At 50.2% G+C, this 13876-nt stretch overlaps 1 protein-coding gene across 1 annotated transcript; it reads left to right on the top strand.

Annotated features, from left to right (window-relative positions):
• The first annotated feature begins 345 nt into the window (after positions 1-345).
• On the top strand, positions 346-13364 carry PIRT (phosphoinositide interacting regulator of transient receptor potential channels). Its single transcript, XM_074970931.1, has 2 exons — positions 346-476; positions 9161-13364. Exon 2 carries the CDS (start codon positions 9182-9184, stop codon positions 9590-9592), a length of 411 nt encoding a protein of 136 aa, XP_074827032.1. The 5' UTR covers positions 346-476; positions 9161-9181; the 3' UTR covers positions 9593-13364.
• The last annotated feature ends 512 nt before the right edge of the window (positions 13365-13876 follow it).

Here is a 13876-nt window from a genome sequence, read left to right as displayed (position 1 = left end):
CTGCAGCTTCCTGTGCTGGGGGGTAGCAGTGTCCCCATTCTAGAGATGGGAAGTTGAGGCCCAGAAAGGTTTCAGTGATTTGCTGAAGGTCTCAGACTCTAAATCAGCCACTGAACTCAGGAGTTCTGCTGCCCTGTTCGCTTCTCTAGCCACTGACCACAGTTCCTCCCCTGCAATGTAGTTAGACTCACCGCTGAGGCCTGGCATTATATTAACCCACCAGCAGCTGCACTGGAGGCAATCCTGTGCTCTCAAGGCCTGGAGGCAGGGAAAGGAAGAGTTAAGCCATTCGCTGATAGCTGGTGAGCTCATCGGAGCTGGACTACGCTCCCTTGGTTATTAACCACTCAACACAGCCCTGTAGACAATGTCGGGGGTGGGGCACAGTTAGCTGGAGCTGGGAGATCATAACACCCACTTGCTCCAAATTCCATCCAGGTGTGGGGCAGAGGAGCCGGTCCTGAGCTGCTAGCCATGTAAGTAGGAATCTTTTACCATTGGGATTTAGAAGCACCATGAATAAGAGGAGCTTGCGAGTCAGGATTGAGGGGCAGTGTGAATAAGAAGGGGTTATGGGTGGTGATTGAGGAGCACCATGAATAGGAAGGGGCTGCGGGTTGGGATTGTGGAGGTCTGTGGATGGGCGGGAGATGCGTGTTGGAACTGAGGATCACTGAACCCCGGACTCGGGGGCTGGGGAGTTTGTCTCTAAAGAGGAGGAACCTATATTTTGCAAAGTAAGCACCGAAAAGGGATATGCAAATAGTCCCAGATCTGATGCTTAATGGGCAGGTGACACTGGGTGAGTTGCTGGGACCCTCTAAACTGTCTCTGACTCTAGAGGATGCTAAAAACCTGCAATCACAGGATTCAGTCCACAGGGCCAGACCCAGCTATCAGTCACACCAGCAGAATAACTCTGCATGGATCTCAACAGTGACTTGAATTTACATCAGTGTAATGGAGATCAGAATCTGGCCCCCCATCTTTCATTGAATAACTCCTGGGCAGCATAAAACCCTTTGTACCGTATGTTTCCCCTATTTCTGCATCTGTAGCCAGAGTCTTGGAGTCTAAATAGCCTGTGTCTTCCCAAGCACACACTACACCAGAGACCTTGTCATACATGGGGAGTAGCAGAGGGGCAAGGTGGTTGGTTTAATGTGCTGAACTGCTTTTGAAGGGCTCCATCCCGCATGCCTTGTGCAGGCAAAGCTCCTCCTGAAGTCAGCAAGAGCTTTGCCTGGGGCCGGACTGCAGGATCCTGCTCTAAAAGGATCAACACAAAGTGATGCAAAGCTCAATAATCCTGGGGTGTTTCAACATCTGCTCCTGGGGGCACTGATGGGAGGGCTGACCATTGGATTGCCCCCTGAGCGTAGAGGAGATAGTTAATGTAGCCGGTTCCCTTGTCTCTGAGAGTGTCGTGCCCACGTGCCGGGATCATCCATGGTGAGTTCACTTTTTAAAACCTTCATTCCTTCAATAATCAGATGCACTCTGTGGCCCTTCACCCAGATGCTTTATTCCTAGACAGTCTCAGCACCAGTGCAGGTCAGTGGCCGGTTGGCTTGCTCCTTTAAGTTCTGCTGCACTTGGAGGTAAAACAAACCTGTCGCTCCATGTGTGGTCATCTCACTGATGTACCTGCTCAGTGGGGCGGATGAAGGTGGGGCTCCCAGTACCTTGTCTGTATATTTCATTTTGCCCAGCTTGGGATCATGTCACCTCTGGCACAAAGAGAAGGGGAACAAGCCAGTTTCTGTGTCATTCACTAGTGCTTAGATTGTGTGGTGAAGGGACTATAGAAAACCCAAACATGGACAGAGTCACCGTGACAGGGGCTCTAAACTCCTAAAACCGGGGGGGGGCGTTAATTATGGTAAATTCCTTGATGTCGCCAACAACCCAAAGAGATTCAAAGATTCCAAGGCCAGCAGGGACCATTGTGATCATCTAGGCTGACCTCTGCCCAGGGCTATAAAGAACTGCCCCCAAGAAATTCCTAGAGTTGAGCTTTTAGAAACACACCCAGTCTTGGTTTGAAAATTGTCAGTGATGGCGAGTCCACCATGACCCTTGGTAAATTGTTCCAATGGTTAATTACTCTCACTGTTAAAAATGTATGCCTTATTTCCAGTCTGAATTTGTCTAGCTTCAACTTCCAGCATTGGATCATGTTAGACCTTTCTCCACTAGACTGAAGAGCCCATTATTAAACATTTGCTCCCCATGCAGATATTTACAGACTGTGATCAAGTCACCCCTTAACCTTGTCTTTGTTAAGCCAAATATATTGAGCTCCTTGAGTCCAGGCAGGTTTTCTAATCCTCTGATCATTCTCATGGCTATTCTCTGACCCCTCTCCAATTTATCAACATCCTTCTTGAATTGTGGGCACCAGAACCGGACACAGGATTCTAGCAGTGTTCGCACCAGTGCCAAATATAGAGGTAAAATAACTGCTCTATTTCTTCCTGAGATTCTGCTGTTTATGCATCCCAGGATCGCATTTGCCCTTTTGGCCACAGTGTCGCACTAAGAGCTCATGTTCAGATGATTATCCACCATAAACCCAAATCTTTTTCAGAGTCCCTGCTTCCCAGGATAGAGTCCCTCATTCTGTAAGTATGGCCTTTCTTCGTTCCTAAATGCATACTTTTACATGTAACTGTATTAAAGTGCATTCTGTCTGCTTGCACCCAGTTTACCAAGTGATTCAGGTCTCTCTGTATCAGTGACCTGCCCTCTTTATTATTTGCCACTCACCCAATTTTTGTGTCATCTGCAAACTTTATCGGTGATGATTTTATGTTTTCTTCCAGGTCACTGATAAAAATGTTAATGTAAATGTAGGGCCAGAAACTGATACTGGCTGGACCCGACTGGAAACACACCCACTCAGTGATGATTCCCCATTTACGATTACATCTGGAGTTAGCCAGCTTTTAATCCATTTAATGTGTGCCATGTTAATTTTATATCGTTCTAGTTTTTTTATCAAGATGTCCCAGGTGCAATGGCATTGTTTGTTAACTGCACCATAAAACTTCTACACTCATGAAAAGGGCAGAGAATCCAGGGGACACAGTGAGGGGTGTCTCCATAGGCTGGAGAGCTGCCATTCCAGAGCAGTTTGAGATCCACACACCTTCTCTTTATGATCCCATGCACGTCGCACTGTATCAATTCCTCCTTTCCATCCACCACAAAGATACCTGTAAATCCAGATGGCGCATTGAGAGATTCCGAGATTCACAGATTCCAAGGCCAGAAAGGACCATTAGAGATTATAAAGTGACCTACTGCATTACCCAGATCAGAGAATTTCATCCTGTTGCTCCTGTGTTGAGCGTAATAACTTGGGATCCAGTAGCCTTGAAATGAAGTCTGGAGCAAAATACATATTGTTGAAAAGGATTTCCCACTTTTACCAGCTCTCCGTTTGTTGACTGACTTAGTCAATTTTGTTCTTTTTGTTACTGAGAATCTCTAGATTTCCTAGCAGTTGGAAGCCAAATCTGATTTCCGTTTCTTAGCAATCAGTGGAGGGGACAAAAAAATACCCAAAAACATGTCTCAGAAAACTTAGACAAACCAGGAGATGCTGAGAATTTCCTGCACAAAATATTTGACCTTCCCAGAGTCCCACGCAGCACAGCAGCGAGAGGAGAATGATGCCTTGGGTATTTCTTGACAACCTGCTAAGGGCTCTTGCCAGTAGCCAGGCACCTTGCTGGGATGTTGGAGTTGGGGATGTGGCATTTGTGACTCCTGGATCCCCCCTTTGGCTGGAAAGAAGTGTTAGGCTGGGGAAGACCGGGAAGAGGCCCTATCTCTAGGGCCAGGCAGAGTGGGCAATGGTGGGAACAACGCTGCTCCCGCTGGGGACTTGCTGGTCTTTTCCAGCCTTGGGCATTGGTCTTTCTAAGGGCAGCAGGGGCATGCAACTGCCCCTGTGTCAGCAGCAGTGGGGATTTTACCTGAGTCCTCTAGATTGCAAAACACAGGCCTCTGCTACCTGAGCTAAAAGTCCTGGCTCTGTTAGCCAGGCTGTAGCAGGCTCATCACCTGTGCGTGGCGACCAGGCCCAGGAGTCACGCTGTGGCACCAGGGATGCATTTGCAGAGCCCTCAGGGGCAGGGCAGGGGTTGGCTGGAAAGGGGGAAAGCTGATCTCTGCACAGCGTGCGGCGCTGGCACCAGCCATCCTGTCAGGGCATTGGGCCCGCAGCGCTGAGATGGCAGCACCGCTCAGGGCTGTGAGCCACGCACCCCAGCTGTGGGGCCTGTGCCATGCTCAGTGCAGCCAAGTGCCAGGGAACTTCCCGCTTCACCCAACCCCCAAGCAGCTTCCCCTAGGGCTCTCCACAGCTCCTGGCCCTCCTGACCAACTCTGGCCCATTCTGGGTGGCTGTGGCACTGCCCGAGGCCCTAGCCAGCTTGGTCTCGGACGCACAATGCTGCCTTCCACCCGCTGTGCACTCAGCAAAGTAGTTCTGGCCCTGGGGATCCATTCCCAGCTCCAACACTGGCTCCCAGTGCAGCCGGGGCAAGTCGCTCCCCCTCGGGGATGGTTATGTCCAGAGGAATGGGCCCCCTGAAGCCAGCCAGCCACCCACCCACCTCAGCCCTCTTGAGGGGTCATTATTTGGAAGGGGCACAGCCCCAGCAGCCCTGACTGACTGCTACGGGGAGTCTGCCGAGGAGAAGAGAGGGGCTGGATTTACCGCTGGGACACATTTTTTATTTGCCAAAAATACCGTTTCGTCGCCCCGGCTCTATTCACAAATATGACATGAATCTGCCAAATAGTTTTTGCAAAAACAATCGTTCAGGATTTCCACCACCCTGAGGGGGCCCCACTTGCCTCCACCCACCCTAGCCCCATCGCGAGGGCCCATAACTGGGGTCTGGGAGACGCCAGTGCATTCCCTCCTTTGCCTGGAGTACAAAGGGAGCTGGACTGGGGTGGCCCCTGGTATAAGCACATGCCCTCGCCACCGTGCTCTAGAATCAGCATCTGCTTTGCCTGCCCCAGTGACTATTCAAATATTACAGACACAGTGGAGCAGCTTCACCAGCAGAGAGACTCTTCCCAGACCATCCCATAGGCCAGTGACTGGGGCACCTCTTGTAACGCAGAAGGCCCGAGTTCAGATTCCTCTTCCATGGCAGGCAGTGGAGGGATTGAACCCACCGCAGGGCAGCAGCCTAATTACTGGGCTGGCAGTTATACGGGTCAGAGATCCCAGGGCCAGAAGGGACCACTGGGGTCAGCTAGTCTGACAGGCCAGAAGCCTGCCCCACAATCATTCCCAGAGCAGAGCTTTAAGGAAAACACCCAGTCTTGATTTAAAAATTGCCAGTGATGGAGAATCTACCACAATCCTAGGTAAATTGTTCCAGTGATTAATTCCTCTCCCTGTTCAAATCCCGTCCGAATTTGTCTGTCTTCAACCTCCAGCCGTTGAATCATGTCATGACTTTCTCTGCTAGACTGAGAGCCCACTATCAAATATTTGTTCCCCAGGCAGGTGCTTACAGACAGCGATCAAGTCACCCCTTAACCTTCTTTTTGTTAAACTAAACAGATTGAGTTCCCTGAGTCCATCACTATAAGATGTTTTCTAATCCTGTAATCATCACCAACTCCTCCTCCGCCTCCATTCTGTGAATCTAGCCCTTTATTTCCTTTGCGTTTACGTGAAAAAAGTGCCCAGAAACTTAAACGAAGCTAAATTCTTGTTGATTCTAGATTCACTAAAATATTTTGGAATGTTTTATTTCCCTTTGGGTCGAACCAAGTTTTGTTTTTGAACTGCCAGGGACTGGTTAGTCACCCAGCTCTAGTGGGGATGAAGTACTGAGGGTGGGGGCTTGTGAGAATCCAGGACAGTCACTTATTTGCATCAGATCTGGGAGCCTCTCTCAGACTCCCAGACAGAGATGTGATCCATTTTGTGATTCTGCTTTTTTCTCATAGTGTTTCCTCATCCTTTCCCCACCCTCTGGGTCTATTTTGTTCACCTGTTACATCCTGTCTGGCATGTAGATGGGGAGCTTTCGGGGCAGGGACTGTCTTTTTCGTTCTTTGTCTGTACAGCCCTAGCACAGTGGGGCCCTGACCCTTGATTGGGGATCCTAGCTATTGTTCCCAGCATTATTCCTCCACCTTTCCAAAGGGGTGCACTAGAAGGAAAGTGACCATGGCCAGAAGAGGGAGGACACTGTTCACAATAAACTGAACACATGGGCAGGGGGGAAATCTTAGGAACCACTGGCATCGGGCACTGGCTGCTCCATTTGGTCCATTACACCAGAATACGGACAGGTTTTCTTAGCAGCTGTGCCAGCTTGGTAACCTCTCTAACTGCACTCCATTTACACAGTATCAGCTCCCTCATTGATTCCTCGCAATGGGAAATTTTCTGAGGTCTCAGCCCACTTCTGATCTGACAGCTGGCTGGAAGGACTTTCCAGGGCTCACAATCCAGCCCTGGGCACTTACGAGGCAGTTTTCCATGTCTCCTAACCCCAGCCAAATGCAGGAGATGCAATTTTATGCAGCCCCAAAGATGAACAAAGAATGCAGATGAGGCTAATCATCCTGCATATGTCAAATGAAGACTGAAGAGTTTTCAAAAGCTTACTGCTCCGGATCACAAATCCTGCCCAGAGCAAACGACTGTGGGCTGTACTAAAAAACATGGGCCCGCACCTGCAAAGCCTTATGACGGTGCTCCACTTCACACATGACCGGCCCATTGAAAACACTGGAGTAACTGACGTGCCTAAAGCTAGCCATGGGCCTGAGTCTTTAGATTCGGGCCCAAAGCAGTTAAATGTCATTTCTTCCTTTGCATGCCTGCTGAGTCCTGAGTGCAGGGTTCTGGGTTTGCCCCTTAAATAGATACCTACAGGAGACCCCTAAAACAGAGCATTTCCCTGCACACATTATGCACTCTGTCTTCCCTCTGTTCTTGCAGGAGAATTACAAAGCCCTGAACCTTAGATGGATAGGGGGCTGGCCACAGTTACAAAGCTGGCATCGCTCTCTGTGTCACCCAGCCATTCCTGGGTCATCCAGCCCCCGGTGTGATGGCTGAGAGGCCTGCGCTCCAGGTGAAATAAGCCAGACTACACCTTCAGCTGGGCTGGAATTATTCCACAGACACTGATGAATGAAATCGCTAGACTGGCATCCATGATCTGCCGCTCTCTGGGCTGTAGGCCACAGCGGGTGGATCTGGCATTTTCTGCTGCATACCAGCTGAAGTTTCCAAAGGGCAGACAGCAAGCATTGAGGGGTTAATCTGCCTGCTTTCTGTGTTTCAGCAACAGCAAGCAACCAATCAGAGCCCAGTGGAAATAGTAGTTTATAGAAACCCCACCACTTTCCCTCTTATCCTAATGGCTTCTCTGCATTACACTGCTGGCTTCCGAGAAAATGGATTTCCTTCTTGATTTGGTGAGAAAGTAACTGTAACACTGGGGCCCATGAGGAGGCAGCATCACTGACCCCAGCAATGCCAGTGAGAGCAATTCGCTGTGTGGATTACTTAGAATCGAAGCCTTTCCACATACGTGAGCAGATCCTGCAGCTAACAGCACCTCGGGGAGCGCAAACCACTCACCATCCCAGAAATGTGTCTCACTCTCCTCCTGGCAAATCAAAGGCTGCGTATTAACACCTAGCCCTGATCTAGCACTTTTCTTCTAGTGAGCTCAAAGCCCTTTGCAAAGGTGGCCAGTATTATTAGCCCCATTGTACAGATGGGGAAACTGAGGCACAGATAGGGGAAGCAACATGCCCAAGGTCACCCAGCAGGCCCCAGGCAGAGCCAGAAATATAACTTAGCCAGGTGTCCTCAGTCCCAGCCTACCATACTAGCTGCTGGGCCACACACTGCCTCCCTAAACTAAAATTACATGTGGCCTTGACAAGTCCCACGTTCTGGGACTGACTGTGGCCAGCTGCTGCCCAGATGCACAAGCAGGGAGAAAGCACAAAGGCGAAGTTAGACCCAGTCCTACCAACTGCTCTGTTTGGTCTCTCATCTCTCTCTCCCCAGGTGGCCTTGTCTAGCCTAGAGTGTTTAGCCCAAGGAAGGCACTACTGTTGGGAGATTTGAACAGGGTGGGTCCCAGCAAGAAACCAGGCTGGATTGGGGGTGCTGGCTGGGGAAAGCTTGTCATTAGGCCCCCCAGTGCATTCTGGGTTAGAAGGCCTGTGGAGGCAAGCATGTCTGTGGAAGCCATGGCAGTTAGGACCACCAACCTATGCCAGGCTTGTGAGAAGGCAGCATGGCCCACTGGGTAGGGCACTGGACTGGGCAGCTTGGCATGTGCACCACATTCCCAACTTGCTCTCCGAGTTGCCGGGTGACCTGGGCAAGCCATCACCCCACTCTGTGCCTTAGTTTCCCCATTAGTTAAATGGGGACAATGACACGTTCCCTGGTGAAGCATTTTGGGGTCCTTGTATCTCATGGGTGGGGTCTTCTCTCACTCTGGTGTAAGCAGAGGGGGATTCAGGTGGAAATGCGGGGCATGAGAAAGGAGACACAGGCCACCGGGCCTTCCAGAGCTCTGCTCCTCCCATCCCTTTGATGCCTGCTCTGAGAATGTGGCACACACTGACCCCAGTACCTGGTCAGCTCTGCTGGCTGCTCTAAGGCAGGGCAGGGGCTGCTGGCTAGTGCTGTTAGCCTTGCCCTAGGGGTGGTCCCAAAAGGGCCAGATTTTCCAAAGTGCTCAGCGCCCAGCAGCTCCCACCAAGAGCACTGGGAGCTGCTGGGTGTTGAGCACCCTTGGAAAACTGGCCATTTCACCAAAGTGCCCCAATGGGAGCTGGGTTCTTGTGATCCATGGAGCAAAAACTGTGCCGGACCCATGCACAGGGGCACAGAGTGGGGAGTTCCTATGGGCCTGCTCAATGCCTGGGCACAATTGGGCCCAGCTGGGGTATTTTTAAGCTGCGGTGTTCCCACAGGAGCAATACAGTCCTCTCTCAGCTGCAACCCCGTGAGCCTTTCTGTGCTCTGGCGTGGCCTTTGGCCCCACCTAATCAGTGACCCCTCCAAACAGCATGACCCTGTGAATGAATGTCAGTCCCCCCAGTGCTAATCCCCTCTGTTTTCCTCTTCTGTTCCTCTCAGGCATTAACCCCCAGACCCGCAATGCCCAGCACCATGGAAACCCACCCCAAGAACCTGGATGGGAGTGAAAAGTCCCCTGAATCCAAGGATTTGATCACTAGCAACACAGCCAGCACGCTGTGCATCAGCTCCAGGAGTGAGTCCGTCTGGGCCAATGCACCCAGGAACAAGTGGGAGATCTACCACAAGCCCATCGTGGTGGTTTCTGTCGGAGGCGCCATCTTCCTCTTTGGGGTGGTGGTCACCAGCCTGTCCTGCTTCATAACGATCAATAAGAATGTTTACAAAATGTGCGGCCCGGCGTTCCTGTCCCTGGGGCTGATGCTCCTGGTTTGCGGCTTCGTCTGGATCCCCGTCATCCGGAAGAAGCAGCGGCAGAGGCAGAAATCACGCTTCTTTCAGAACATCAAGTCGTTCTTCTTTAACCGCTGAGGGCTGCTCAGGCTCAGCACTCGCGGGTGGCAAGCAATGCCTCTTTCAGCCTGGCTGGATTTGCCATGAGATTATTAGGGCCTGATCCTGCTCTTAGACATGCCTAGTGGATCCCCAACTTTGACCTTCTCCTCTCCCCATAGGTGACATTCATCCCCATGCAGGTCCTCTGTGGACAAGTAAATTTCACACTATGTGCTAGGAGAGCAGAATACTGGTGTGGAGACAAGCAGGTTGGGCCCAAGCCCTAGATTTTGCTCTTGACTGTACATTGAGCAAACCTGCAAACATTGACCATGTCCTATAGAGGACAAAGCTTTGAACTGTATTCATCAACACCCGGCACCTGTACTGCTGAACACCTGTCTGGGATGGTCTCAGGGGCTGGACTTGATGACCTCTCAAGATCCCTTCCAGCTCTACATTTCTATGATTCTATGAATGGGATTTCACTAGAAAATGTAACCCTTTACTCAGGTGACTGACTCTTACTCACGGGAGCAGTCCCATGGATTTGAATGCCACTACTTGTGTCAGTAAGAGTCACAGGACAGGTCTGACAGGGTATCACCGGAAAGGATTTCAGCTGTTCAGGACGTGCTCTGTTAATAGGGGAAACAGGGCTACGCTAGGAAGGGATTGGATTGTTCTCCATCAGCCATATGGCTACAACCCCTCTCTGGCTAAGATGACCAAGTACAACACTTCAAATATAGACGATCCATAGTGCCAGGATATGTCAATGGGATCTGGAGGAGACCGTGCATTCAGAATGCTCTGCAAGGGCAAACAGAATCATTTCTTTCTAGCCAACCCTGCATTGGACCTCAGAGGATACATCCAGAATGATAAACACGCATGATCCACAGCTGAGAATGAAAGGACTTAGATGGGGATGTGTATGAAGTTCATCTCGTAATTGTCACTATGAAACGAGCGTCTGTGTGCGATGCTACTCCAAAGGGCATTCCAATATGTTGCTTACTCAAGACTTTCTGATGAAGTGTGGGGTGATATTTATTTCTACCTAAACAGCCAAGCTGAAGAGCAACTGAGCACAGAAGTAGCATTTCTCTGTTCAATTTTACAGACTGTCTAAGAAATTCCATTCCTCAAGGTCTCTGGCTGCAAGGCTATATTGCACCAATTACATATTTATCTCGGTTTGGAGTGATTGTCTCTGTCGTGATGGATTCCAGCACAGCACAAACCTCAAACATTCCACCTGGGCGGAACAAGAGCAAATGTAAAGGAGATGCCTTGTTTAACTCAAGGCCATTGAATTCCTCTTGTTAAGAATTATGTACCCTGGGAAATTTACCTACAAAAGCGGGAATCATTACCAAATATTTTTGGTTAATATTGTAGTTGCCTTTTTCCAGTGGGGCCCAGTTAGTTTTAAAAAACTTGTAAATACAGCATCCCAACTGCAAATCCAACTGTGCAACTGGTCTTTGGTTTGGATACTAGGGACAAGATTTTTACAAATAGTCGCCTAGTTCGTAGTTAGGCACCTACATAAATCGCCTGATTTTCAAAGCAGCTGAGCTGTTGTTGACTCCACTGAAGTCAATAGGAGCTGAGAAGACTCAGCGACCACAATTGGATTGTGTCTCTGGTTAGCCTCATAAGCATAGCACTGAGTAAACCAATACCTGCATGCAGACCACTCTTTTTCCCGTGTCAGGACACGGCCACGCACCGACGCGTCTAGCTTTGGTGAGGTGGCATTGTAACGGCCCCAGATGGTTTCTGATGTAGAACACCATTCATCTGAGACCAAATGGCTGCGACTCATGGAAAAGGCACAGTCTGGCTCTTCTTTGCAACCAGAATCCTCCTCTCTGAGCCAAATGGAGCCATTCAGCCTGGATAGCAAGTTGAATTCCTTAGGAGAAAGAGGAATGAAAGTCTGTGTGGCGCTGGTTGTGTTTTGCAGAACCCCTCTAGTCTTCACAAAGCTTAACGATTTTGTTTCAAAACGTCAGAAGTGATCAGACTGCCACCGCTTCTGAACAATCTGATCTGAACAATCCTTTTGGACCTTAAAATCTGTGGGGAAGACCCTTAGCTGCTGCATGTTGTCATAATGCCATTGAGGGTCCAGTGACTAGGGCGCTAGCCTAGGGCTTTGCAGACTGAGATCCAATTCTCTTCTCTGCTACAAACTTCCTTGTGCAATCTTGGGCAAGATACTCAGCCTCTCAGTGCCTCAGTTCCCCTCCTGCCCTACCTCACAAGGGGGTTGGGAGGATAAATACACTGAAGATTATGACATGCTTTTGAGATCTTCTGGTGAAAAGTGCCTATAAGAGCCAGGTATCATTACAAGGCAATGGAGCAATGAGAACTGACACCAGTCCCTGGGGACAGCCTGCGTTTTCCTGGCCCAGCCACAGAGCAGGACTGCTGCTTGAGAAGCTGAGATGCTTGTTCCCTGCTGATGAAATGAAGGATCTTAAGCTGGAGAAGAAACTGGAGCATCTATTAGAAGATCACATTGGGTTCAGTGCAGCCCTGTCACAATGCATGGCATTCTGCACTCACAGCGACAGCTTCCCATTGAGTCTGGGGCAGGGTGCTGAGATCAGACCATGCTGAGTGTTTCTTGCACTAACCGCATTTGTATCTCTACTTTCTTTCCTGGTAATGACAGTTTTCTAACACGTCCATCGGGCTTGTTATTAAACTGAGCTAAGAGGAAAGTCTCTTTCAGAGCCCTCTACCTACCACAATGCTGATAGATCTAAGCCAACCAGGCCTGCTTCCAAAGCAATTCAACCAAAAAATAAATCCAGCTGCCACAACACAAACGTTCCTTCCATGGACACCAGCACCCAGTGCGTGGGTCTAGCCCTTAGCTGCAAAGGGAAGGATCCAGCTGCATTAATGTTAATGCACTGAAATTCACCCTCTTGCAGCAAGTGCAGTGCTGGGCCTGGGCCGGGGCTCTGGGGCCTTAGGGTTAATAGATCCTGGAGAATGCTGCTCTGGTTTGAGCCCTGGGGTTTCATATTAATAGAGAATGTGGGTGGCAGGTGGGGACAGGGAGCCCAATATTCAAGATAAGAAAGTATACAGCCCTGGCTCTGGGGGGCGGCCCTGGTGAATTTGTTCAGTGTTCCATGAGCAGATCCCGAAGGAATCCAAGCCATTTCTTGGCTGGCCTGGAAAAGATTAACTCCCACCCATGTGCCCTGCCCCTCCCCCCTTAAATTTCAGCTCTACTCCAAAGGAGAGCCTCTGGCGGGTTAACATCCCTTGTACTCCAAGGTGCCTGGGACTCTCCAGATTCTCGGATCCACTGATGTTCATAGGTGCAGCTCCACTGACTCTGGCTCTGTGAGGAAGTCTCCTTGTCCGGGAACCTCCTTGTCTGAGACTCCTCCTGGGAGTCCCCTCAGTTTTGCCTGAAACAAATGCAGCTCAGCCAGCCATCTCTTGAAGGTTCAGATGAGGTGAGGTACCCAAGAGGGTTGAGATGCTCCCCGGGCTCGAGGACGGTAGTGCCGTGCACGCCAGACACCAAACCCCAACCTTGCCATGGGCAGAGCGCTCAGCCAGAAGCTGATTTACTGGTATCTGACGTGTATTCTGAAGTGGTTGGATTGTCCATAGGGGAGTCCCCATCTGGGATGTGACAAGCTGAGGGTGGCTTCCTCTTAAATCTCTCCCATGCCCTGATTTTAGTCCTGTGCCTGCTAATGCCTTGTTGGGGGGGTGGACGTCGCTCTGGCCGGATGGTGCCTGATTTCCGAATGCAATGAATAAAGTACTGGATCAAACTCCCCCCGCTGTTTGCGTGTAACTGTGGTGATGGAAAGACCCCCAGGGGTCGCCGCTCCCAGCCCAGTCTGAGGAGAGGGCGTTCGAGTCTGTGCTGCTGCTGGGGTCACAAGCTGTCCTGCCTTCAAAAATCGAAGACGGCCTGCCCACGTGAGCAAGGGCTACTCTTGTGAGTAAGAACTGCTCCCGGGGCCCCTCAGGGCTGCTGTGAAACTTGAGCAATGCCTGGGTCTTGTGCTGACCCCTCTACCCAGGTGAATTTTCCAGGTGCACCATTGCTTTGTGTAAAGGCTTTATCATATGCTTTGTATTATTCCCCTCCCATTGCCTGTGCATCCTAACAGTGTTTGCTTTTCTTGGCTGCAGCTTCCCACTGAGCAGGTGTCTTTATTGATTGATCTACAAAGGGCCCACACAGTTCAATTAACAGTGTCTGCTCAGTGTGCAGCTATGGTCAAAGGAGATGTTAGGATGCATAGAGAACAGGATGGAGAATAA

Source organism: Natator depressus, chromosome 14, assembly GCF_965152275.1.
Source record: "Natator depressus isolate rNatDep1 chromosome 14, rNatDep2.hap1, whole genome shotgun sequence".
In the NCBI taxonomy this organism is placed as follows: domain Eukaryota; kingdom Metazoa; phylum Chordata; order Testudines; family Cheloniidae; genus Natator; species Natator depressus.
This window is presented reverse-complemented; position numbering and strand designations above follow the sequence as displayed.

Excerpts from the sequence above, each read along its gene's own strand:
- PIRT (XM_074970931.1), top strand. The coding sequence starts at position 9,182 with ATGCCCAGCACCATGGAAACCCACCCCAAGAACCTGGATGGGAGTGAA.